Raw genomic sequence first — 26101 nt, 5'->3', positions numbered from 1 at the left:
GGATGTCAGAGGTTAACCCTTTACGCTTCAGTGCGTCGTAGGTGTACCGCCGGCGGAACACTTACTAATTTGCATAGGAATTTCAAGAATGTCCGACGGCTGCAAACCCGATTATACAAACACTATACGCCGATGGAAAGCTTAGATTCTCATGAATCCGCCGGTATAAACCACTTTCAGAGGTGATTACCACAGCGGGTGAGAAAAACACATTTGTCCGACAAAAACAAATATTCATCCATCCGTTCTCTATACACGGCTTCAACGCACACAGCGCGACTCACATTTCCGGGTTCATTATTACACACAGAAAAAAAGATTCCACAAAAAACGGCCATAATCCAACCTTTTACATCCAGATGACACAAGCCAGTAAACTATTTTGTCCAAAACATGTCCTGAAGTCGGTATAAAATCCACGAATCGGTCGTTTTCAAGGAAATGCACCTCGCGATGTGCGTCCAATATTCCCTGTATTTTTCGTAATTTTTTATTTAAAAATAGAATATTAGCGATTTTTTTTTTTTTTGTACTGAAAACGGCTGGAATTGACTGAAGCTTAAAGGGTTAAATAAATGTTTCCAAAAAAGAAATGCAGCCATAAAGTGGCATTGGAAGAAGCCCACAGCTTTTATATGCAGCTGTTTGAATTGTCATGACAAAGTGAATAACAAGCAATAGAAGCAGTTCTAGTTTGTCATCTGTTTATCACGGGGTTGTTTGTTTCATCTAAATATTATGCAGTGAATAGCTTCACACTGTTCTACTGACATGCCATGAAATTCGAAGGCAAGTAGACATGGATAGAATAAAGTAAAATGTTTTCAGCGCGTGTTAGCCCTCCAGGTTGGATGTGTTTTGATGAGTAGCATTGAATGTGAATGAAGCTTTTGTTTAGTTCTGATCTGTAGATGAGCAAACATGCAGGAGCTCTTTAACCACACCAAACTTGTAAATAAACTGGTGGTGGGATGTGATTTCAATAACAATCATTTCATTAATTGCTTAGTCTTTGTAACATTTCCGACCGATGAAATCTTTAATAAAAAATGACCTTGCACTGAGCACAGGCATGTGTTATGCATGTGTACGTTATGTAAGGATGCCGAATCACGTGACCTAAATATGTAGCGGACGGCGAGAATTGATGGGAAACACCCCAATAAATTAATCAATTGTTTCTTGTATAATTTCCAATGGATAAGTCCTTAGTGGTGGATTTGTAGTATCATCTCAGTCATGTGGTCGTCAGCAGGCAGCTGACGTAGTGTTCACTTGTTGTCATGGTTACAGTGATGCCGTGCCGCTATCTCACAATGATACAGAATTCTTCAACAAATCCGTGGTTCCAGACTATAAGCTCCATCACTGCCAGAATCTAATCACTTGGTCCTTGTGTCATTTGTGACTTTGTTTGAAGATTTCATCCAAATCCGTTAGTCCGTTTTTGAGTAATGTTGCTAACAGACGGACAAGCGAACGGCGATCCTCACAAAACTTCAGCGTGTTTCTTGGCGGAGTAATTATAGCGATTACATTCAACATTTTAAGACTTTCTGATGGATGCCTGAGCTGATGGATGCCTGAGCTGATGGATGCCTGCAGAGCTGCTAGAATATTTCTGTCAGACCTGCAGATGTAAAACACGACTGCAGAGCTTCTTGTTGCTGCTGCAGAAACTCCTTCCTCAATTTAATTCAAGAAACTGCTTAGATTCCATTTCCTGGAGAGACGTGCTCTAGAATTAAAGATTAGGTAAGATATTAGAGGGTTTATGATGGAATGTGTTGTTATTGGAAGAATGCCAGAGCGAGAAGTGTAGTTTTAATTTAACAGAATGATATTAAAAGCGTGTCCAGGATGATTGTTCTCGGCCCTGCAGAGAGAACCTGACCTATGCAGCTGCACATGTAGCTTCATTCTCACCTCCGATGTGAGAAGTCGCACCTCCCACTGCTTCTCTTTTCACGCCGGCGAGGTTGAGAGGTCGACTCCTCCACAAATGAAACCGCTCTTTGACTTTATCTGTGAGCTCAGTGGAAATTGAAGTTCACTCTTCTGTGTAGTTCATTTTGAGCTAAGCTGACTTTGGGGAGAATTTCGCAGTACAGAAATAAAATATGTGGAGGATTAGTGGCTTTTGGTAGAAGTTTGATTTATAATGAGCTTTTTAAAAAAAAAAAACCTGAGGAGAGTCGGAGCAAACCCGACTGTAAAATCAAGTTTGATGTGTTTATAAGTCAGTAAGTGGCTGAAATTATAGCAAATATCCCTAGAAGTTGTTTTGCTTTGGGGGTTTGATCATTCTAGCAGTGCTCTGTATGTCAGTGTGAACTACTGCAAATAACCATTGTTTCCGTGGGTGGAAAAATCTATTCATTCTGGAACCATATGTGACAAAAAAGCAGTAAATTGTGCCATTTAGGAACCTTAAACCAGAGAATATTTGGCCATTTTTCACACTTTTAGCAGATAAACTGTGATTTGTAGATTGTTTGCTGGGGTTCTTCTTGCATTTCTGGTTTCTAGTGAAAAATGTCAAGATTTGTATAGATTGCCATGAAACTTACTTTGTTACAACATTTACAGTGTCAGTTTTGATAACCTACAAACTAACAAAGAGGTGGTGCTTACAAGCGGAGGCTTCCTCAAAGCTAGCCAATCAGAAGATAATCATCTAGTAACATCTGTTTTCATGCAGAAGTTAACTAGTTATTGTTTTCATTAATTAAAAAAAAACTATTGCATGGGTTATTGTGGAATTTGGTACATTTTCCTCAAGATACATTTAGTCTATCAGTCAGATCTGAACATACAATAAAGTAGACCATAATAAACAATACATACCTCACATTAGCATGTTAGCATTCTTGTTGTGAGCATTTTAGCATGCCAATGTTAACAATTAGCTCAACTCACCAGCGTGCTGCTTCCACGACTGCAGATTTATTAGTAAACGAGCTCTGTGCTATTTATAAAGCCTGTTTCTCATAGTAGGAGCTGATTCTGTCGTCATTTTTGGCAGCAGCATCTTGTGAGTCATGTTTCATCTCTTGAGTGATTCATGTTGTTTTATTCAATTTAATTCCCACTCCTCAGCCACAAATAGAGACTCAAAGGAAAGTCTGTGTACTGAACTTTTAGTCACCTTTGTCAGCTTCTTTTTTTTTTTAAAGAATATTTCATTCAGAAAACTGAGAAATGAGCAACAGCACTTAAGGGTTTTTGTATGCGTTTAGAAAAAAAATTAGACCTGCGATTGTTCCAAGACTGTTTAACCTGTGGAAATAAATGGCAAGTCTGTTGGTTGAACAGCACGGATTAAAAAATACAGTATATTAGTAGAGAATGCATGTGGGTGTACATATCCCAACATATTTCCTTACAATGTAGATGTTAAATTGAAATTATTCCTGTTGAATTTTCCTATTACACATGGGCGAAGCTTCAAAAAATAAGCTAAACAACTGTAAAACTGATCCTTCTGAGGATATAATAAGCTTTTTTTTTATCCTGTGTCGAGCTGCTGTCGGCTCATTCTGGGTTTTATTCCACTTTTATCTGAGATTAGATGCTGTCTAGTCTAACGTGACCAATCAGTTGTCTCCATGTTGGTCTGTAATCTAAGTCTGACCATCTCCCAACTACAATATATACCCAAAGATCAGAGAGAATCCTCAGAACTGATGCTAGCATTGCTTGCATGAACTGCTGCTCTGTTAATGTCACTTCTCCTGATATCGCTAAATGTTACTCACAACCTAAATCATTTGAGTCTCAAGGTTGTCTCTGTATGTCTGCCTCAACATTGATGAACTTCCATAACAGTCCTTTTCGTAAATATATGTATATGTTCTTGCAAATGCTTGAGTGTATTACTGTAGGATACAAAAAACTAACAGTGCAGGAAGAATATTTTGCTGCGTTACTACTGGTATTTCCCAACAGCATTTTAGCACATTTCCAACTCCTGCATCGGTTAGCTGGGGCATGTATAGCAAAATGTCTACATGACTCATGATTGAAAGACTAAAATGTATACTATGGGACACTATAAACAGGCAAAAGTGTAATACTTACGAGACATGTCAACATTGTACATTCTGGATGATATTCAGGCTCGCATATGTGTAAATAGTTAATGAGTAGTTTCCAGTCAATATGAGAAATGATGTTGCTTAAACTGTAAAATTTCCTTTTTTGATAACGGGAAAGAAAATGAAGCGACGCACACAAGTGAGGCTTCCGTAATGCCAGCCAAATCAGGAGACGGCAATGCTACTATTGCCTGTTTTTATGAGAAGTTATCGGTCAAATAGGAGAAATTATGCCACCTGAAAGATTTACAGTTCCCTCTTGATAATGTGGCAAGACAATAAGGTGATGCTCACAAGTGAGGCTTCCTCAAAGGCAGCCAATCAGAAATCAGTGTGCTAATATTGGCTGTTTTCATGCAAAAGCAAAACATTCAGACTGCATTTCACACTGTATAATAGAATTAAGTTGTTTTTTTTTTTTTAACTGTAAGTCATGCAGTTACTCTAATGGAATCCCTAATCAAAATACAGAGCTGGAAATAAGCATAATAGATCCTCCTTCACCACAAATGCACCTCTTTGTGAAACCTCACACTGGAAGTCTGTTTCTGAGCTCTTGTTGCGATGGAGAGGTATCATTGTCACATGGCGGAGGGTATTTTCACAGTTGTGCTCTTGTTTTTCAGCTTCTGTGCGGGTGTCCTCTCTGTAATTGAATCGGGGTTGGACTGACTTTTTGTCTAAAAGTGCTATGTTGTTTTGTGTCTCTGTGCTCTCAGTCAGAGAGTTCTGCAGTGAGTAATCTGACAAACACTTATTAGGATGAATGAGCTCTGCTGTATTCAGCAGTGGGGGGGGGGGGTGAACGAATGCACCATTTCCACATTGTTTCTTCAGTTTTGGCCGTTACCCAGCAACAATTTGATGAGAAAACAGGAAAATTACACCCTGAAATAGTCTTTACTGGAATCGTGTCACTTCAGGACATGATGTTATTGGTTTCACACGCCGGCAGTGTTTTGATATGCACTTTTATCCACGTATTAACCAAAAGTAGGGGGATTTTTTGGTTGATTTCAGAGGTAGCTGAAAGTTGCTGTGTTTGCCTCCCGTCTTGTCCTCGGCTAATCTCTGGACTTGAGTTGGAAGGAGGCCCAGCGGTTCACACGGAGCTGTTTCCTCGTCCCACCAGCTGCATTATATAACAGAGTGTAGGTCGAGTCAGATTAACCCAAATGGTCCCTGCAGGTTCTGAGGAGGATTAGTGGTGGACTGCAGAATGTGGCGTGTTGTTCTCACAGCCTGATGAGGTGAAACTGCTGCAGCTTAAGTTCTCCAGTCATATGCAAATGCAATACTGGAAATAACAACATGAACATGGCTTGAAAATGAGTCGATTTCTCCTAGTGGTTTTTTTTTTAAATCCATCATGATCAGAAGTAGCAACACGACTGTACTGTGGTGGCCACTTAAACTGTTTTTCTAAAGAATTCACCCCCACAACAGTGTCAGTGGCAGTCAGAACTACGAAATGAAAAGTGCATTACGCGTTAATTTATCTTCCTTTGTACTCATTTTTTGCAACAGTTGCATGAAATAAAGGCTGCACAAAATACGGTTTACTTCTCAAGATTCAGAGTTTTTGTGGCATGCTCGTACAGTTTGTGCACTGAAATGCAAACTGACTGTTTTCAAAGAGCACAAGCACTCCACCAAGGCTGCTCAGTCGTTGGATCATTTGACAGCGAAGGATTAAAAACCCATCAAACACTTGTTTGGAAAGACTTTAAAATAGGACATCTTCTAAAATTTACATCTGCCTATTGAGCTTCTTAGAGTTTCGACTTTTGATAATATGTATATACAGTTGCAGTAAATTGCAGTTTATTTCCTCTGTGTGGTACTATTTTCTTAGTTTTTTATGTTGTCTCTGTTCTCCTAAAACATGTCCTCTTCTCATACCTTCCCTGAAATTTCATCCAAATCCGTTAGTCCATTTTTGAGGAATGTTGCTGACAGACGGACGGATAAACAAACGCCGACCGTCGTGCAACTTCACTGTCCTTGGCAGAGTAGAAAGATATTTAAATAATTCTTCGATGGTAATAGAAAATTTGCAATGTCATAGTTGATAAGGACGTAGAGTTGTTGCCAGTGGAGGTTTCAAATCTTGTTTTGCAACTTTTATCAAGTGAGCATCTGAAGTTATGCAGTGCAAAGGCCCAAACGTGCTGAAACGTATTATCGACAATGCAAAGTTCAACTAAGAAAACGCCCAAAAGTGCAGCTTCAGGGCTTTTCTAGTGTAGCACAGCGTTTCTAAAGTTCCTATAGAGCAAATATTGTTGGAGAGAAGTTTGGAGTTTGAACAGTCAATGTCCTTTAACTCATCAGCTGCTGTTTTTCCACCGCAGAGGAAAAGACAAAGATTCCAGCTGATTTGAGTGCTTGAATTCATTAAAATTCTAATGTAAACACGTTTAGCTGCTGTAATGTAGAACCAGCGTGGGATTTCCCTCCACCTCTTACTGTAAATGTGTCTGTCAGTTCTGGAGCAGAGGCCTCTGTAATCCTAACGTTATTGTTGAAGAGTTGGCCTACATGTAGCTCCAAAACTGTTGTCCAGGACCTGAACTGGGGTTACGTGGGCCGCTCTAATGGATCCATGTGACGGAGGGGGAAAACACACGCCTCTCCTTTAAGGCAAACACAACAGTCAGAGCAGAAATAACAAATGTTGAGCAGATTTTGGTTTCACCTTTGCCACCGACTTGAGGGCACTTTTGTCCTCCTTTTTGTGGTAAATGGATTAAAACAGCTTTTAGTAAAGCATATTTTATTCCTTGAGGTTTTTGTGCTGGTGAGCAGACTCTTAAAGATTACCATCAGAGCACATGGTCATGCATAAAAGGTAATTTCATAATTTTGTTTCCTTCTTCAGTTAATCAGTTGTCAAATGGCTAACAACTGCAAATGACCATTGTTTCCATAATGGAAAATCTATTCAATTTTGAACCATATGACACAAAAAAAACAGAAAATTGTGCCATTTAGGAACCTGAAACCAAAGAATGTCTGGCCAATTTTGCACACTTTCATCAGATAAACTGTGATTTGTAGATTGTTTGCTGGGAATGTTGCACATTTATTGTCCCCAGAAGATAAATCCAACTGATTTCATCTTGTTTTTCTGCTTTTGAGTGAAAATGTCAATATGGCAGTCTACTTTTGTATAGACTGCTATGATAACCTACAAACTAGCAAGAAAAAGATGCGTACTCATGAGCAGAGGCTTCCTCAAGCTAGCCAATTCAGACGATAGCTCCCTAATAACATCTGTTTTCATGTAAAGGGTAGCTAATTGTTTTCATGAGTAAAGAAAACTGTGTTTAAGTAAAAATAAATAAAAAAATGAAATTATTGCATTTTGGTAAATACGTTCACATTTTCCCCAGGATATATTTAGTCCTCTGACTTTTAATCCATAAAATCTGACAATAAAATCAAGTATAATGTGATTTCCCATTTTATTTTCTTCTCCAGTTCATAATTTGTCCAGTGGCACATGCATCCTACGCAAAAAACAACTTTGAGGATGCATTAAAAAAGAAGTAAATATTGACTCCACATGTGACTTGAATTCAAATTCAAAAAGTGGTCTGCCAACGCTTAAAATCTGTAAAGAGGTGCAATTAAAGTTTGGCAGTGATTTTTCTGCAGCCTGCTGCTGTTTATCAGTCGATACAGATTCAGTTTGATGCCTGCACTCCAAATATGAGTTGTTTTTTTTTTTTTTTCCCATCCTTGGCACAACATAAGTGGTTCACCCAGCAGAGCCAAATGAGTTAATTCTACCTGTAAACACTCTGGAGATCAGTTAATTCATGTTTTTGCAGCCGCTGTTCGTGACTGTAATGCTCATAATAAACCAGAAAGCAACAATAATTTGACTAACAATGAATTCCATTAGACTGTATTCTTCCTACAGAGAGAGACATGAGTGTTTTCAAGTCTTTAAAGCCAGAATTCACACTTCAACAACCAGAAAAACACTTTTTATTTCCTCTTTACTCACAGGTCTTTGAATGTCTGTCTTTAACATTTTAATTCAAAAATTTTTACAAGAATTTTTCAATGTCAACCACACTTAAAACCGTGTAGGAGTAGCGGTTTGAGAGCAGCTGATGCTGGATTTTGGGGGACAGTAATGAAAATTCTCATATATTGACAGACATTCTTAATATGTAGAATACATATATTTATACTTAAGTTATATTGAAAAGGGAAACTGAGTCATCGTTTAACTGCTAGTACAATAAAACATCCAGAAACGCCTATTTTTCCCAAAATTTAATCCAAAGAGGTCATTGATGTAGATATTCTTTAAGTAAAGTGACATATTCAATGCTTTTTGACTAAATTAAACCAAAAACCAATAGCATAAATGAATGTAATTTTCAGATGACGGACATTTCTGCATCTGCAATCGTCATTTCAAATTCACTTTACTTGGGTCCGCACCACCGTGTACTACTGCTACGTGCGCTGCAGTTCATTGAGAGTTTTGTAAATAAAGCAGCTGGAGCCGCTCTGGTGGAGGAACAGAGTAAACCCCAAATCTTCAGATTCATGCAATATTTCAGCTTCAGGTAATGACTTTCTTATGCAAAAACCACATTACCATTTGGTTAATGAATGCAGTACATGTAGCACAGTACACAGTGGTGCGGAGTAAAGTGGTGTCTTCGAACTACTAGTGCACCAAAAAGAGAAACTAGAACATTGTAAGAAAATTTAGTTATTCAAGAATATGAAAAGTTTTATATTCTAGATTTAATTCATAATCTAACCATTTTTTTGTCTAGTTTTGGTGATGCATTTAGTGGTTAACCAATTAACATGACGACACTACTCTGCACCACTGTGCACTCTGCTACATGTGCTGCATTCATTTGAGAGTTTTGTAAATAACACAGCTGGAGCCACTCTGGTGGAGGAACAGAGTAACAACACCATTTCTGAATTACTTCAACCCACATTTTTCTGCAAAATGTTCTGTGAAAAATGCAATAAATTCTTTAAATGTCATAGTAGATGGTGTATAAATATATCTTTAATGGGTCAGTATTCAGGTTTTAGTGTCATTTCACCTTCCAGCCATGTTCCTTTTCACATGGTTTGATGAGAATTTGCATTTTTTTGCCCAAAGTCTTCTGATTCATGCAATATTTCAGCTTCAGGTAATGACTTTCTAATGCAAAAACCACATTACCATTTAGTTTAAATAAATAAATGACTTGTGGCTGACTCCTGTCTCTGCTTTACCTCCAGTCTACCTGTTCGTGGGCCTGATGATGATGTACCTGCTGCTGCGAACCTTCCACAAGATGTCCGACCTGCACGGCCTCACTTCCTTCCTGCAGCTGCCTCGCTGTGAGGATTCGGACATGGAAGAGGAGCGCGAGCCCATTGTGCACGAGGATAGCCGGACAGCAAATAACATGACCGAGAAAGCCGCCAGCAAACCTCTGGATCCTGGATCGCAGCCGTCATACAACACCATTAACAAGGGCTGAAGAAGATCCACGAAACGGCAGGACTGGAGGGATGGATCTGAAATCTTGTCTTGATTTTTTTTTTTTTTCATTTCAAACACCCAACTGAATTGAGATTGAGTTTTCAGAACCAAACACTTTGCGTATGAAAGGGCGACGCTAACGTGACTATGGCTAAAACGCACAGATGCTCTTGGCGGTGAGTTCGCTGCCTCAAGATCGCACTCAAAGGGCCAAAAAACCCCAAACCAGCTCTTGATACATGTCTGGTTATTTTCAGATCACATTTTTGTCTTGTGCTGGGACTAACAAGCCTTGTCTATATGTTCAATGTGCTCAAACTAAACGTTTTACACCTTTAAGTGCCTTCGTATTTATGTTTGCCAGTTAAAACACCTCCAGACTAGTTACCAAACCGTCGACAAAGAGTTCAAATTTGCCTTGACGTACTTTAACTGAAACTTAAGCTTGTTCCTCAAATTAAAGGTCGAATGTGGATTCCTATCGAGCATTTCAAACAACGGGGCGTGTTGTTTTTTTTTCCCTATTTATCACATCTCAGAAGTGAAATAAGTCGCCTTCCTTTGTCTGAAACCACATTCAAGCCTCAGTGTTCCTCAGTAGATCTGCAGTTTTGCTTTACGGTGCTTCCCCCTGGTGTCCGTCTTCACATAATGCAGCTTCGTGTCACTGCACTTCCAAAAAAAAAAACAGCGGCAAATAGGTTAAAAGGGTTTAAATTAAGATGTTTATTATTTATTTTTTGTGGTAAAGATTAATTTAAATGGAAAACCAAACACAGCCTGCTCTGCATCTGTGTCCTTTGCAACATCTGGATTTCAGTCTCTCTAAACACTTGAAATGCACTTTAATGGTGAAACCGGGGTGAACATCAAAGTTGTAGTAGAACTAATAGTGTAATTATATATGATACTGTAAAAATATGTCTGTGTGTGTTGTAGTTAAGTAACTTTTAATGTGTATTTACAATCAAACAATAAAGAGAAACTTGTATTATGTCATGTTCATGTTCTTGTATCCAGACAGGTCATTTGTGCTGTAAAATCCTCAAATTTTGCATTGTAGAACATGTTTCTATTAAATTTTCAATATTTAACACCCACTAAGGTAGTTTGGTTTGCTCATGGGTGTGCGGCCTGAGAGCAAACTTAAATATCCGTTTCTGCAGGATAAAGTATGTTTTGTTTAGTTTTTTTTAGTGTCTGACAGATTAAAATCTGTAGACAAGCTTTTCTAGTAGTAGTATTTGCAGGTTTCTGAACCAGTTTTGCCCCTGTATGGTGCAAACGTGCACTGGACACCCTGGATTAGTGTTTATTTCCTCATTTATTGAGCTAGAAATGTGTTCAAACATCAGATTTTTTTTTTCTCTGCATAGAGACAGAATGAACAGCTGGTGGACCGTGAAGATATTTTGTGTAGCAAACTAGTATGCGATACTGTTGAGCGTATTTCACAATCTCTAATACCTTCATAATTCTCAAAATAAACCATAAAAGCTTTGTATGAGGGGTCTTAAATGAAAATACAGCATCAGATGATGGTGTTAAAGCTCCAAAAGTGCATTTTTTTTTTTACACCATTTCATTCATCTGCAGTATAATATACTCTGAGAAACATTCAAAAATGAAAACTAGGCACATTTTTCTTTATGTAGTTTATTGAAAACATCAGAACAGGTAAACATTTGCTTTCTTTAAAAAAAAAAAGTCTAAATACATAGTATGTGAGCATTCTGCCCTGCATTGTAAAACACAACCAGTAAAAGTAAAATTACTGCCATGTGGGTATATTATTATACCACTAGTGATTTGTCAGTATGGTGTGACATTAAATTACACATCTTGGTGACAAAACATGCTTTTCATAAATAGACTGAAACTGTTCAGAGGACATTTGCATAAAACAGCAGCTTTACTCCACAAACCGGATATAAACGTACAAAAAAGGCTTCGTAAACAGTTCATCTCCGTCCTGTTTAAACAGTGTTGGTTAAAATGCTGGTTGAAAGCCAGCAAAGTTACAGTTTAAACATTTTTTTAAAATGATAACGGAACAATGATAGGATTCCACTTTGTGTGTCTTCATACCTGTCATGTCACTTCTTAATTCTCAATCCCAACGTTGGCAGGGCTGAGATTTACGCATGCCAATCATTGACAAAGTGCAACAATTCAGACGTAAACTGGACAAAACTAACCTAACCGACCTGCTGATGAATTCATCGCTCACTGGGTGTGGAGGGGCGGCATCGTATGGATTCAATCAGCCAATGTGGCTCAAAGCTCGATGCCAAAACACCCATGGATCAATAACAATTCAGTCGGTGCAACAGGAGCTGCTGCATAGTGGTTGACTAGCTGAGCATTCAAGCTCATGAGGATGTTTTTTTTGTGTACAATCACAGTACTGTAAAGGCTCTTTGTGTAAAAAGCATCTGTTAAGAGACTAAAATGTGCAAGAAGCCGTTCAGAACAACCACCTGTCACTGCGTTTCCTGTCTGAGGAAACATTTCAGACTACACTTCTTTCACTCTGTTTCTTTAGATCAGACGGCGTTTGGCAGTGAGATACAAACACTACCTGAATTTTTTTTTTCAAGCACAAAACATTGGTTCTTATAAATATTTTTCTTCTGACCAAACCACCTGATACCATAAATATACAAAATGTTCTTCATGACCTTTTTTTGATTGATTGCTACCACTGTTTGAAATTCTGACCTGATCGCTCTTCCTGTTAGAAATCAGCGATAAATACGGAATTAAAGGATCTCTTCACGGAAGATCTGACCCTTAACATTAGTGTTTCAGACATTCTGCTTCCAGCTAAATCAGATCTAAGTCAGATCTTTCATTTTGCACATGCTATGAAAAACCAGCCAGTAAATGACTTCCTGGCTCTTTATTCCTTCCTTCAGACCCCCTAAAGTTTAGTTTCAGAGCCATGCTGTTCTCTCCACACCTGATAATTACCTGTAAACTTTACATCTGCTGAATAAACCGTGTTCTTCCCTCCCGCCCTTCGTTCCAATTAGCTGAGTCATGCTGAAAACTGTAGTAAAACGCTGCTCATTGGCTCATGATCCGCTGACTCACTGCTGAGTCATCAAAAGGACACAGCGATATCTGATTACCACCCACATTGTTTTCACTGTGACTCAACCAAAACCCTTTATTTTGCACTAAAAGCTGCTCCTCGTGGAGACTGTTCTGTCTTTGACATCAAGCCTTTCCACGTTTCTAGAGCCTTCTCTGCTTTTCAAATCCCATAATGCACTATTTCTCTGAGCAGTATAGAAAAATAACAAACGCTGACAGTCATTTTGTTCAACAATCTGGCACTTTGCCTCATGAATTCAGCCCGCGTTGGTCGACTTATTTGTTCAGATTGCATCTCGTTTGAGTACATTATGATGGAGGCGATCAGGACTCCACCAGGATCTCCAAAAGATTCTCCAGCTCGAATCCCTCCCTCACGAGATTCTGCCCAGAAAAGGGAGAGGACGTTGCCAAAGAGAGGGCGGACGAGGTAGAGGAAGACAACGGACTGAAGGTGGAGAACGAAGGCAGGCACTTGTGGCTGGGGTTTAGAGAGATCGAGAATGGATGAGAGGAGGACAGGGAGGGAGAGAAAGGAGGCAGGTACTGGAGGAGATCATCCCCAGCTGGGTATCCACCTCCACCGCTCATCAGACAGCACCCCCCATGTCCCCCTCCAGCAGGGACATGTCTATGTCCTGGAACAGATCCTCCACGGTGAGATCGCTGAGGTAGCTGGACCCCATCGCCTCCATGCTGCTCACAGAGACCCGGCAATCCTCCTCCTCCTGCTGCTCCCAGCTGACGCCACAGTCTCTGCTTCCCTGTTTCACCCACGAGACGCCTCCCTCAGAGGGCCCCGACAGGTTCTCCAGGGACCTGAGAGGTGTCCGCGGAGCTGCCTGAGGGCTGCCGTCGATGGGAGACTCCAGTGCAGTGAGAATGGAGGAAATGGCAGCTGAGAGTTCGAGGTCAGAATCTGTAGACATGGACCCCAGTCCTCGTCCTCATCCTCTACGCTCATGGGGACGTTTGATTCACTTGAGGGGACGCTGGAGACGAACTTGAAGCGCAATTGGAAGCATAATTTAAAGAACCCATCGGGGAGCCTCCTGCAGAGTCTCCAGTGGATATACTCTCCTGCTCAGTCACTTGGAGTGCAGATGAGGAGCTACAAGCGGGCTGTTCTGTCTCCTCATCTGCAGAAGGCGATCCACAATCCCCCAGGCTGACTTGCCGCAGAGTGTTGGCGATCAGAACGGACCTCCTCAGGCTGGGCTCCACCAGCTCCTGGCTGCGCTGATACTTGCTCAGGGAGACGGAGAACACAAACTGCCGCTGGGTCTCCCAGTTGGGACTGGTCCTGTCTGGAACCTCCTCGTCTTCTAGCGGGAGTTTACGCTTCTGCCCCCTCATGATCATCTTCAAACTGCAAAGGAACAGATAAAATATCAACTTTGACTACTATGTTCTTGTTTTTATTTCAGGGCAGATACCAGTAACAGTAAATAATAATCAATCTTTTCTTTCACAAATAAGGACATTTCTAAGTGACCATTTACAATTACATTAAAAATTAAATTCCTTGTGTCAAAATTTTTGATCCCAACACAAAACTTTATTGAAATAGCAATATTTCATTATCATGTATAATACTACTTTATTACCTTGTAATTTATGCCGATATCTCTTTCTTTACCTATTCTAGTCTTACTTTTTACATTTTTATACTTTTAGCAATACAAAATGTATTTCCAGATTAATAAAGTTTTATGCATTCTAGTAGAAATACATGGGATTGCTGAGATTTAGAATATAGTAGAAATAAGATAAAAATGCTGAAGTGAGATTTGACTTTTTTAAATGCAAATTTACCACGACTGAGGACATGCTTGTGTTTTTCTGTTGTAGTTACAATTGTAAAGTTTATAATCTGCAAATACAGTAAAAAATTGAAAGGTAAACTCCTAGTTATAACACATGAATAAGTGATGATTTGTCTAAATAAGACACAAATTAGGAAAACTGATCAGAGAGTGAATCAGGACTGAAAGTTGATGTTTAAATGTGCGTTTAAATGGACTTTGTGCTCTTTCCCTTTTACAATTCGTAAAGATTTGGCAAAGAACTGACAAAGACTTCAGACAAAACTCTTAAACTTAGATAACCGTGTGTTTTCTACGTGGATTTATCGTGTTTTAATGGAGGTTTTCTGGTTGAGTCACCAGCAGCTCATTTCAAATGCAGAATGGGGGTTGCAGCGTTGGTTTCACCGAGTAGGAGGGAAAAACTTTCTCGACCGAGAAAAACAAGTAAAATTCAAAGTAAATCAACGTACAACGACGCGAATTTACTTGATAAAAGAGGGGAGAAACTGCATCGTAGTAAGTTTACCAAGAAACACGGTAAACTTTAAGCATTTACAGAAAGTTAGACGTTTAGAAAACCGACCTGTTGAATCACTTCCCGTCTCTCCTCGGTGATACCGTCGTCGATTAACGTCGTTTTCCGCCTCTTCTTCCAGCTCAACAAACCGGTTTACCGTCGAAACTTTTACTCAAGTCATTCAGGAACACATTACCGATTAAATAGCGACTTTGAAAACACTTATTTTTAGTTTAAATTTAGGAGAGTTTAGCCAAGCGTCTTACTCGCTCCTCTCCCGCCTGTGATTTGAGTTTTACGCCAATCAGCTCACAGTTGGGGGCTGGACTTCGCAAGGCATCATGGGTAATGGAGTTTAAGTACGTTACATTCCTTTACTGCATTTTCCTATTAGAAAAAAACTAATTAAACACACGCTAAACTACTTGTAAAGCCAAAATAATATTACTATAACGATTTTAATAATTTGTAGAGGCAGAAATTAACTCCTGCCTTTGTTATTACCGCCCAACCGGACTGTCAGGTTTCGTTATTATGTAATTTGCATAACACCAATTCCTAAATGATTACATCACTGGCAGAAAAGGGAACCCGTCCTGCATTGTTTTTCTTAAAATACAAATACGTGATAAAACAGTAGCATAATTGTCATTGAATGAGATTTTCAATCAGTAAAATATTTCTAAAAAAAAACAGGCTGTGCTTTTTAAACCGATCAAATAAATCAAAGCAATGTGGGGAAAATGTGCGCTTTTTACAATCAGTTTCTCAATGAAAACGAAAGAAAAAAAGCAGCCACGCACACAAAAATAGAGAAATAAATGGATGCCACACGTACAAGTCCACAAGCAAATGTGATATTTTAATACAGCAAAACTGTATTAAAACGCGGTTGTCCTTATTTCAGAAAGGGGAAATTGATATTTACCTGAAAGCAGCAGCAGAAAGACAGGAGAGAAAACATTCAGTGAACTCGACTTGCCTCCGTCGTAAATCAGCAACATGCCAGAGTTCACGGTTTCAGTTTTAATTCTATCATCTGACTTGAAACCACATGAAGTACAGCGAGTTCAGTTTGAAAAAAACACGCGAAACTCCTCCTCTGCTGCCTAGGAAGAGTCAAATGAACACAAAGTAGATTATCTTCCTGTAATTTCTTTCAAAATAAAAAGGAGTATATCTCTTTGCTCCAATTTATAATATAATATAATATATAATATAATATAATATAATATAATATATATAATATAATTAATATAATAATGGAATGCTCGGTTGAGATTTAAACTCATTTATTGACAATTTCTTGATGCTTTTAATAAAAAAAAAACACCATCTTTAGAAGAAAATATGACTTTTATTAATTGATAGTGACTGGACCTGCTGTGTTTTGTGAAATGTCTCCATCTACGGGACATTTTACCCTCAGTCCTGCCTTGATCTCCACATGTCTGCCTTTTTTATTTTGAAGGCAGCAGCCACAGGTTTCTGCTATTATGTTTAGTTTCCGTGTCGGCTTGACGGTCTCCTGTCTGAGGGAGTTGCACAACAGCTACACATGCTGCTCATTCTGACTGACTGGTTGTCCTTTAAACACAGGACACACTCACAGGAGGACAAGTTGAACCACACTGCCTATAAAACATCCGACCAAACACCTCACCTGCTGCAGTGGAAATGAAAAAATTGTGTAGATTTTTTTTTTAAATAGTTGCTTATTCTGGAACAAACTAAAGAACCTCATATGTTAAAGCAGTGTTTTTCTTCCCATTCTACATCAGTTAAGTTTAATTTTAGGTGAAGTACTATGTGCACTCTAATAAAAGACAATTACTGCAGATTTTCCATTATTCCAGCTGATTTTTTTTTTTACAGTTTTACTCCTCTTTATTCAATCTCTTTTAACTATTTTCCGTTTATCTGCTAGTTTGGGTCACTGCTGTGAAATTGTGCTGGGAATGTCCGTTATTATGCAGATGCAGACCCATTAAAAGACCCAGTGGTTACAGATACAGTCTGTATATGAGCAGCAGACTAAATTAACGACTCATCCCTGCTGCCGTCGTCCTTCAGAACAGAATTGTTTCTTTTGTCTGTTGTGTGGTTAGGAGTGGGTGTGGTAAATGTGTGCTGTTGTGCTGCTGTTTACAGCAGACCGTAAGACAAATTGCCACCCTAAAGATAAAGATTACTAGCCTAGCCGCGCTAGACAACCCACGCAACGAATTTAATTCTCTGCCAGGGAGGGTCTAGTTACTCTTCATAAGGCTCGAGGCTGGATTCTCCTAAAACTGGCCGGACCAATCACCATGAAGTGTAGAGTCAGAAGGCGGGCGTAACGAAGTGACGACAGAGGCATGACGATTCTGACAGAAACAACCGCGCACAATAAACAGTTATCTTTCGACTCGGCTTTGGCCACAGCCCTTAAAGATTTGAAGCTAAAATTCAACTTGAAAGATAAACAAAGGACGACACTTAAGTGTTTCATTGAGAAGAAAGACGTATTGGGACTTATGCCGACGGGATATGGCAAATCCTTAATATACCAGTTGGCTCCTCGCTCCGCTGGTTGGGAAGCTAATGGGACTTAGCCACAACAATCCGCCGGTGCTCTCGGAACTAAGTCAGCCTATTCATTGCGTTGATTGGTTGTATACCTACCCAATTGCTGCAGAGGGATTTGATAGACAACCTTTTAGCCCGCCTCCCTCCCTGTCGAGCTTCCCTAGACCCTTGTGCCGTCAGAAACATGGGATCTAGCATGGCTAGACTAAAAGATTACAAGATGAATAGGTGGTAGATTACAGAGATTACAAACCACTACAGTGAAACACATCGTGGTCCATCTGATTCCAGCATACAGGCCTGAAATTAAAGCTCTTTAAGCTTGATAAAGTAGACTAGTGAAGCTGTGGAGTATCTTTAGGGCTTCTGGATACTTACCGTTAGTCTAAATGAGCACAGAGAAGCTGTAATGTCACACATCAGCATTAAAACAACGACAGACTCTGGTTTACAGCCATATTTAGATGTTGGAAGAATAAAGAGGTGGAGATGGAAGCAGGTTGAAGGACGGTGATTTTTTTAGACAACAACTGAGAAAGGACTCTTATACAGTGCTTTGCAAAAGTATTCACCCCCCTTGGCATTTTTCATGTTTTTTGTCTCCTCACAACCTGGAATTAAAATGGATGTTTGAAGGTTTGCATCATTTAATTTAGAGAACATGCCTACAAATTAGAAGATGTGATTATTTTTTTATTGTGGAGCAAACAAAAATAGGACTAATAACAGAAAACATCGATGTGCATAATTATTCACCCCCCTCTAAAATCAATACTTTGTAGAGCCACCTTTTGTGGCAATTGCAGCTGCAAGTCATCTTTGATAAGTCTCGATGAGCTTGCCACTGGAATTTTTTGCCCATTCCTCATGGGAAAACTGCTCCAGCTCCTTCAGGTTTGATGGTTTGCGCTTGTGAACAGCAATCTTTAAGTCTGACCACAGATTCTCAATCGGATTGAGGTCTGGATTTGACTAGGCCATTCCAACACATTTATACGTTTCTCCTTAAACCACTCAAGTGTTGCTTTCGCAGTATGCTTGGGGTCATTGTCCTGCTGGAAGGTGAATCTCTGTCCTAGTTTCAAATCTCTTATCGACTGGTACACATTTTGCTCAAGAATATCTCTGTATTTAGCACTATCCATCTTTCCCTCGACTCGGACCAGTTTCCCAGTCCCTGCTGCTGAAAAACATCCCCTCAGCATGATGCTGCCACCACCATGGTTTCACTGTGGGGATGGTGTTCTTGGCGTGATGAGACGTGTTGGGTGTGCGCCAGACATAGCGTTTTCCTTGATGACCAGAAAGTTCAATTTTAGTCTCATCTGACCAGAGCACCTTCCTCCATACATTTTGTGAGTCTCCCACTCTTCTCTAGAAGAAGGAGTAAAAATGAACTTGGAAAATTACACCAAGTTCTTGGAACAAAATTTTATGCCATGGTACAAATCAAAGCCTGCCAGTTTACAAGAAGAGCATCATCTTCATGCAGGACAATGCGCCAAGTCATGCCTCCAAGTACACAAAAGAGTGGCTGGCCAAGAAGAATTTCAAGGACAAAACGCCTGATGACATGGCCCCTGCTTCACCAGATCTAAACCCAATAGAGAATCTTTGGGCAATTCTCAAACAGGAGTTGTACGCCAATGGCCACCAGTTTTCTTCTAAGGACAGCCTTTGGAGAGCAATATTGACCACAAGCAAGAACACTGACTCTAAAACCATCAAAAAGCTCACATGCTCAGTTGATTCTAGACTGGTTAAAGTATTGCAGAAGAAAGGCGGTTATATCAACATGTGATGAACACATTTTCAATTAAATATTGTTTGAAATTGTTTATTTTTTTATTATACAATTGTTGAATATTGTTTTAAAAATGAAGATTATCATGTTATATACTTGTTGGCATAAAATAAATGTGTTGTTTACTTTTAAAACTGAACTTTGTTTATTTTTTATTTGACTTGCATAATTATCTGGAACAGTCATTCTAGAAAATTGGATTATTACACCTGTAAATAATAAAAATATTCCAAAACTAGCAAATAATGCTCACAATAGGCCTTTGCAATAGTAAAAAAGCAGATTTAGTAAAATTAAGCAAAAAGCCTCTTCACAATAATGAAAAATCACATTTGTATAACTCTCTGGAACACACAGTACTAACAGATCCTTTGACACGCAAGTGGTCTGGGTCTGTTCATGACTCCAGGATTTATGGAGAGTCTAACCTGAGCAACAGACTGCAGCATGGTCAGCAGCCTAAAGATTTTCACAATAGAATTCTCTTGTCTCCCTCCTTTAATATACTCTGATGTATCCACTATACATTACAGGAGAGTTTGATGGCCTTCTGCTGGGTGACAGGGGTTACCATGCCAACCCAGGCTGATGACCTCATACCCTGACCCTGAACCAGGCCCCCAACAAAACTTCAACTGGACTCACTGCAGGACCAGGGCCCGGGTGGAGATGACCATAGGCCTGCTGAAAGGCCGTTTCCAGCGCCTACATCACCTCAGGGTGACCCCTGAGAGGGCCTGTGATATTACTGTGGCATGTGTTGTTCTTCATAATATTACCACTATTAGAGGAGAGCAACACCCTGCCCTACAAACTGAAGACCCAGATGATGAGCCCATCCACCTGCAGCTATCCAGGACAGCAGAGCAGTCAGAGACACCGTATGCAATAATCACTTTAGAGTTTTAAGTCACCATCATCACCACCACAGCAAATAAAGACATGATACACATTTCATTTGGTCTTCTTTATTTCCTACAAATAAAACAGATAGTTCAGTTCATGTTCCAATAATAAACATAATTCACCTGTGACCATCACCCACCTCTAATTTGTGCTCCAGTATTTCAATTTCCAGATCTGCCCTCCTAATCTGTTTTTGGATTCTTCTCAGCAAATGCAGTTTGTAAATCCCTTTTACTGATAACTGGGAATACATAGAGGACATTAAATTATACAGTTGCACATGAATTCCATGGGATGAAGCTCTGGTGTTTCCTGAACATCCATCTCACTGTGTCATTCTGTGCAGTGGAAGCTGAGGAATCATCCTGCTGCTGTCCAGCCATGCTCTGTTAAAAGGATGAGAATGTGCAATACTTCAGTGTAGGCTAAATGTCACACTCTATATTCCACCCAAAATGTGAATGGGAAGAGAACTATCAGTAACATACCTCTGTATGCCTTTCTGGATCCCCCTCTGTAAAGGCAGCAGACACAGTTTCATCCTCTTCATCCTAGATCAGTGACATGTTTCGGTACACTTAAACTACCATTTGGATAAATCTTTGGCGTATTGCCTACTTACAGTTACAAGGTCTGTTGTGGTGTGAAGGGGCCAAAAGACAAAAAAAAGACACAAAAGAGAACTAAATAATCATATGTACATATACATATATATATATATATATATATATATACACACACACATGTGGACAAAATTGTTGGTACCCCTCAGTTAAAGAAGGAAAAACCCACAATTCTCACTGAAATCACTTGAAACTCACAAAAGTAACAATAAATAAAAATTTATTTAAAATTAAATAATCAAAATCAGCCATCACTTTTGAATTGTTGAGTAACATAATTATTTAAAAAAACAAACTAATGAAATAGGGCTGGACAAAAATGATGGTACCCATAACTTAATATTTTGTTGCACAACCTTTTGAGGCAATCACTGCAATTAAACGATTTCTGTATTTGTCAATGAGCGTTCTGCAGCTGTCAACAGGTATTTTGGCCCACTCCTCATGAGCAAACAGCTCCAGTTGTCTCAGGTTTGATGGGTGTCTTCTCCAAATGGCATGTTTCAGCTCCTTCCACATATGTTCAATGGGATTCAGATCTGGGCTCATAGAAGGCCACTTTAGAATAGTCCAACGCTTTTCTCTCAGCCATTCTTGGGTGTTTTTGGCTGTGTGTTTTGGATGGTTGTCCTGTTGGAAGACCCATGACCTGCGACTGAGACCAAGCTTTCTGACACTAGGCAGCACATTTCTCTCCAGAATGCCTTGATAGTCTTCAGATTTCATCGTACCTTGCACACTTTCAAGACACCCTGTGCCAGATGCAGCAAAGCAGCCCCAAAACATTACTGAGCCTCCTCCATGTTTCACCGTAGGGACAGTGTTCTTTCTTCGTATGCTTTGTTTTTGAGTCTATGAACATAGAGTTGATGTGCCTTACCAAAAAGCTCCAGTTTCATCTGTCCAAAGGACATTCTCCCAGAAGCTTTGTGGCTTGTCAACATGCATTTTTGCAAATTCCAGTCTGGCTTTTTTATGAGTTTTTTTCAGCAGTGGTGTCCTCCTTGGTCGTCTCCCATGAAGTCCACTTTGGCTCAAACAACGACGAATGGTGCGATCTGACACTGATGTACCTTGGCCTTGGAGTTCACCTTTAATTTCTTTGGAGGTTGCTCTGGGCTCTTTGGATACAATTCCAACGATCCGTCTCTTCAATTTGTCATCAATTTTCCTCTTGCGGCCACGTCCAGGGAGGTTGGCTACTGTCCCGTGGGTCTTGAACTTCTGAATAATATGAGCCACTGTTGTCACAGGAACTTCAAGCTGTTTAGAGATGGTCTTATAGCCTTTACCTTTAAGATGTTTGTCTATAATTTTTTTTCGGATGTCCTGGGACAATTCTCTCCTTCGCTTTCTGTTGTCCATGTTCAGTGTGGTACACACCTTTTCACCAAACAGCAGGGTGACTACTTGTCTCCATTTAAATAGGCAGACTGACTGATTATGAGTTTGGAAACACCTGTGATGTCAATTAAATGACACACCTGAGTTAATCATGTCACTCTGGTCAAATAGTTTTCAATCTTTTATAGAGGTACCATCATTTTGTCCAGACCTGTTTCATTAGTTTGTTTTTTTAAATAATTATGTTAATCAACAATTCAAAAGTAATGGCTGTTTTTGATTATTTAATTTTCAATAAATTTTTATTTATTGTTACTTTTGTGAGTTTCAAGTGATTTCAGTGAGAATTGTGGGTTTTTCCTTCTTTAACTGAGGGGTACCAACAATTTTGTCCACGTGTGTATATGTGCATCCATGACCTTTTATACCACCGTTTTACAGGCATCTGCTTTCTTTCTGTTGGCTGAGCAGAAGTCTATGTTAGTTTAAATAGGCTTAATTATTTAACAGGACATGATATGGATGCAGACATTTAGGCTATGTGGATAAAACAACTGCACAGTCAAACAGCCACTTAATATTTCGGCTTCTTTACAATGTAAAACTTGATCAACATGAAGTACCTCCATGAGATAATGCCGAGGTCTTACCTGTTTGAACAGTGTTTTTATATTTCATCTTAAGCTGCTGGCCCGTTTGCTTCTCCCCCGCGAGATTTCACCTAAATGAAATAACTTCATATTCTACCGTTCAGACAGTTATTCCCTGTAATATTATTACGATTACAAAGGACTACATTTAAACTTACGCACTGATCCGGGCAGCAATGCTCTCCACGCCGTCTCCCTCTCTTTTGCAGCTGCAGCAGTGTTGCAGTTCTTTCTAAAAACGTGTTCAAACTCGCCATATGAGCGCGTTAAAAACTTCCAGTTGAAAAACGCAGCCTTTCGCTTCCCCGTTTCCATGGTGACTCGTTGAATCGGGGTTCCATTGATGCTGTCTTTTCAGAGTTGCGGTGCACGCGCTTGACTCTGGGTCAAATTACTCCGAGTTGATTAAACCAACTCAAACCAGCCGTTGTGAAAGCGAAAACTCAGAGTTTTCTATCTCTGAGTAGATCAACTCAGAGTTGCGGAAGAAACTCAGCGTTTCTTGAACTTGCTTCGTGAAACAGGCCTGTGGTATTGGAGATGTTTGACGCTGTCCAGAGATGAAGACAACAAAAGAAGTGGAAACTTTAGTTGAAATGTTCGCTGTATCAGAACTTATTCAAAAAAAGCTGTATCCGTCTCTGATGCTACGCATCAGCTCTTCTTCAGAAAGATCAAAAACCGCCTTGAGAATGTGTGAAAATGGCAACTTTTAAAAATGTTTTCTCAACTTTTGCTGTTTCCAGTAACATTTTCTATTGTGACACTTCCAACATGGAAAAAAATGCATCACAGATTTGATTAATAATTCATATTGTGTTAGAATATGTGAATAATAATGTTAAAATAACACAATATTATGTTAAAAATGTTGCATATTAGTAAAATACATTATAAAGTTTGCTAATGATAACTGCTACTTCCATGTTGGAAATGAAAGTGTTTTTCTAATTATGATTTGACAGAACATGGTCTGGTGGTAATAAACATTTTATTATTATTAACATGATTTGGGTTTTTATTATCACTGTAAAGCACCTCGTGATTTTGTAGCTGTGAAACGTGCTCTAGAATTAAATTTTACTTACAGCAAAAGTCATTTCAGTTCAAATGCTCACTATATCAGAACTCATTTATAAAAACATCTTTCCAACTGTCATTCTGTGCAACAACGCTTTCAAAAGAGCAAAAACAAAAAAAAAAAATGCCTCTGGTAAGTATAAAACGTCATTTTTTAAAACGTTTTCTCAAATTTTGCTGTTGAAATATATTTGAAAATCATATATTAAAATATGCTGCGTATTATGCATCAATATATGACATTTACAAAGGCTGGTACTCATCTCCTATTACTATAAGTAAAGCTTTTGTTAATTTTCATATTACAGAATATGGTCAGGTGGTAATAAAGATTTTAAGTTAACATGCACTGTTTTTATTATATTGGATCAGTTATATCGAGAGCTGATGTGCAACAAGAATATGACGTTGAGTTAATGTGCATTTTAATTTACTTTTGCACCTAATCTTACCAATACCAGTAATCTGGAGCCAAGATGGATCCTATTCTGTCCTGCTGAGCTTGTTGGTGGATGCAGCTGTAACGTCAGCAGCATTACAGCTGCTGGTGTTCTGGCTAAAACTAACTTCACCGCCGTCTCGGCCAGATTCAGGTTGGGTTGGTTGAATAAGTACGACAGATATTTTGGCCTGACTTTCAGAGGTTTGAGGTCAACATCTGTCCATGTTTGGATTTAGAAGGATTAAGATTGTTGTGAAGCTCTTAACACGGTTATCTTCACCTCACCTGCTTTCTAGTGACACAGGCAAACAAACAAACATGGTGGAAAAAAAGAAAACAGAGGAGAAACTACTGGAACTGTAGTTTGACAGCAAAATGAATGAGTGGATAACAACAAAAAATCAATAATAGTAATGTTTTTTGCTTTGAAAATGTGGTTGTTTTAGATTGGTAATTTATTTTTCTTTGGTTTGGGGAAGTCCGACCTTCAAGACGATAGTGGAGGAAATGGTGTTTTCAATGACAATTTTTTTCAATGGTAATTTTTTTTTCAATGACAACCAATACTGTCTCTATTTTAGCTCCATGAGGAAATGCCTGACCATCTGAGCAAACAACGAGCTCTGCAAAATTAACTACACAATGAAAATGTAAAGGATTACAAATGATTAAGATCGATAGTTATGGCAGACTTGTAAGTTGCGGAGTGCAGGAAAAATAACTTCATCACTCATTGCAATGAGATGTGCTTGCCACTTTAAACCCTTGTAACACCACTTTGTTTACAAGGCATGTTTTGTTTTTAAAAAGTCTTCAAAATGCACACTCTTTTTAGAGCCAGAAAGTGTAAAAATGCAGTTTCTGGTGGTTCAACCTTCCGACTGTTTGTAATAAATACCATCAGTTTTGTGTGGTTACATAGAGAAAACATCTTGAAAATAAGCTTAAAATTGTCAGATTTCATTGTAGTCACTTTATTTAAAATGTCAAATTTAAAAATTCACCAAAAATAACGATGGAAATTGTAAAAAAGAAAGCCAAAGATTCTCTGCTCTGCACGGCAACTGAGAAGCCATGACTGACTCAGGGCAGTTGTGAGCAACAACCATGTGACCAAAATCCAGACACTTTTTGGGTAAACCTTTCAATTCATTTTCAATACATTTTATTTTCCAGTTCAAATGTGTCATCTCAAGACACTTCAATGAGGAAAGTAAAGACAAAACTATCGGAAGAAATCCAACAAATCCAAAGTTTCCTTTGGATTCCCTGTCTGAGCAAGCACTTGGCGACAGTGGGGAGGTAAAACTCCCTTTTTCAGGAAGAACCCTCCAGCAGAACCAGGCTCAGACAGGGCGGCCATCTGCCTCGACCGGTTGGGGTGAGGGTGACAGTGAAAGACACTTGACAGTGCTGCTCAGTTCATCACATCGGACGCACAGCAGCAGCAGAACGTCTTCTTTATCCAAGAGAAGACGCGTTGGAAGCAGTTCTTCTTCTTCTTCGTCTTCCTCTGTTCCTTCTCACTGACCTCGGTGTCTTCATCATCATTACTATCCTCGCTGTCGTCAGTGTCTTCAGCAGTGTCAGCATTGTCACTGTCCTCATGCTCACTGCTCTTCAGGTCACTGTCCTCATCAGGCAA

The 26101-nt window shown here is 39.3% G+C and overlaps 2 protein-coding genes across 4 annotated transcripts in view; one reads left to right on the top strand and one right to left on the bottom strand.

Annotated features, from left to right (window-relative positions):
• Window positions 1–26101, top strand: part of kcnk6 (potassium channel, subfamily K, member 6) — a 47598-nt gene that overhangs the window by 15787 nt on the left and 5710 nt on the right. Inside the window, exon 3 of one of the 3 annotated variants that reach the window (XM_051957738.1) lies at window positions 19945–20325. The exons of 1 other annotated variant lie outside the window; for it this stretch is intronic. In XM_051957738.1, the coding sequence (XP_051813698.1) occupies window positions 19945–20000 (56 nt within the window). In that variant the 3' untranslated portion in view covers window positions 20001–20325. Of the gene's footprint in view, window positions 1–9368; window positions 10610–19944; window positions 20326–26101 lie in introns of those variants that run through there. One more of the 3 variants, XM_022194147.2, reaches the window with a different exon arrangement.
• On the bottom strand, window positions 11240–15621 carry sertad3 (SERTA domain containing 3). The gene is given in 5 exon segments (XM_022194146.2): window positions 11240–13317; window positions 13320–13645; window positions 13648–13713; window positions 13716–14083; window positions 15106–15621. Coding segments are annotated over 4 exon segments (1032 nt in total). The 5' UTR covers window positions 14077–14083; window positions 15106–15621; the 3' UTR covers window positions 11240–13038.

The sequence above is a fragment of the Acanthochromis polyacanthus genome, chromosome 13, assembly GCF_021347895.1.
Source record: "Acanthochromis polyacanthus isolate Apoly-LR-REF ecotype Palm Island chromosome 13, KAUST_Apoly_ChrSc, whole genome shotgun sequence".
Taxonomy (NCBI): Eukaryota; Metazoa; Chordata; class Actinopteri; family Pomacentridae; genus Acanthochromis; species Acanthochromis polyacanthus.
Note: the sequence above shows the minus strand (reverse complement) of the source record. Positions and strands in the feature narration are given on the sequence as shown.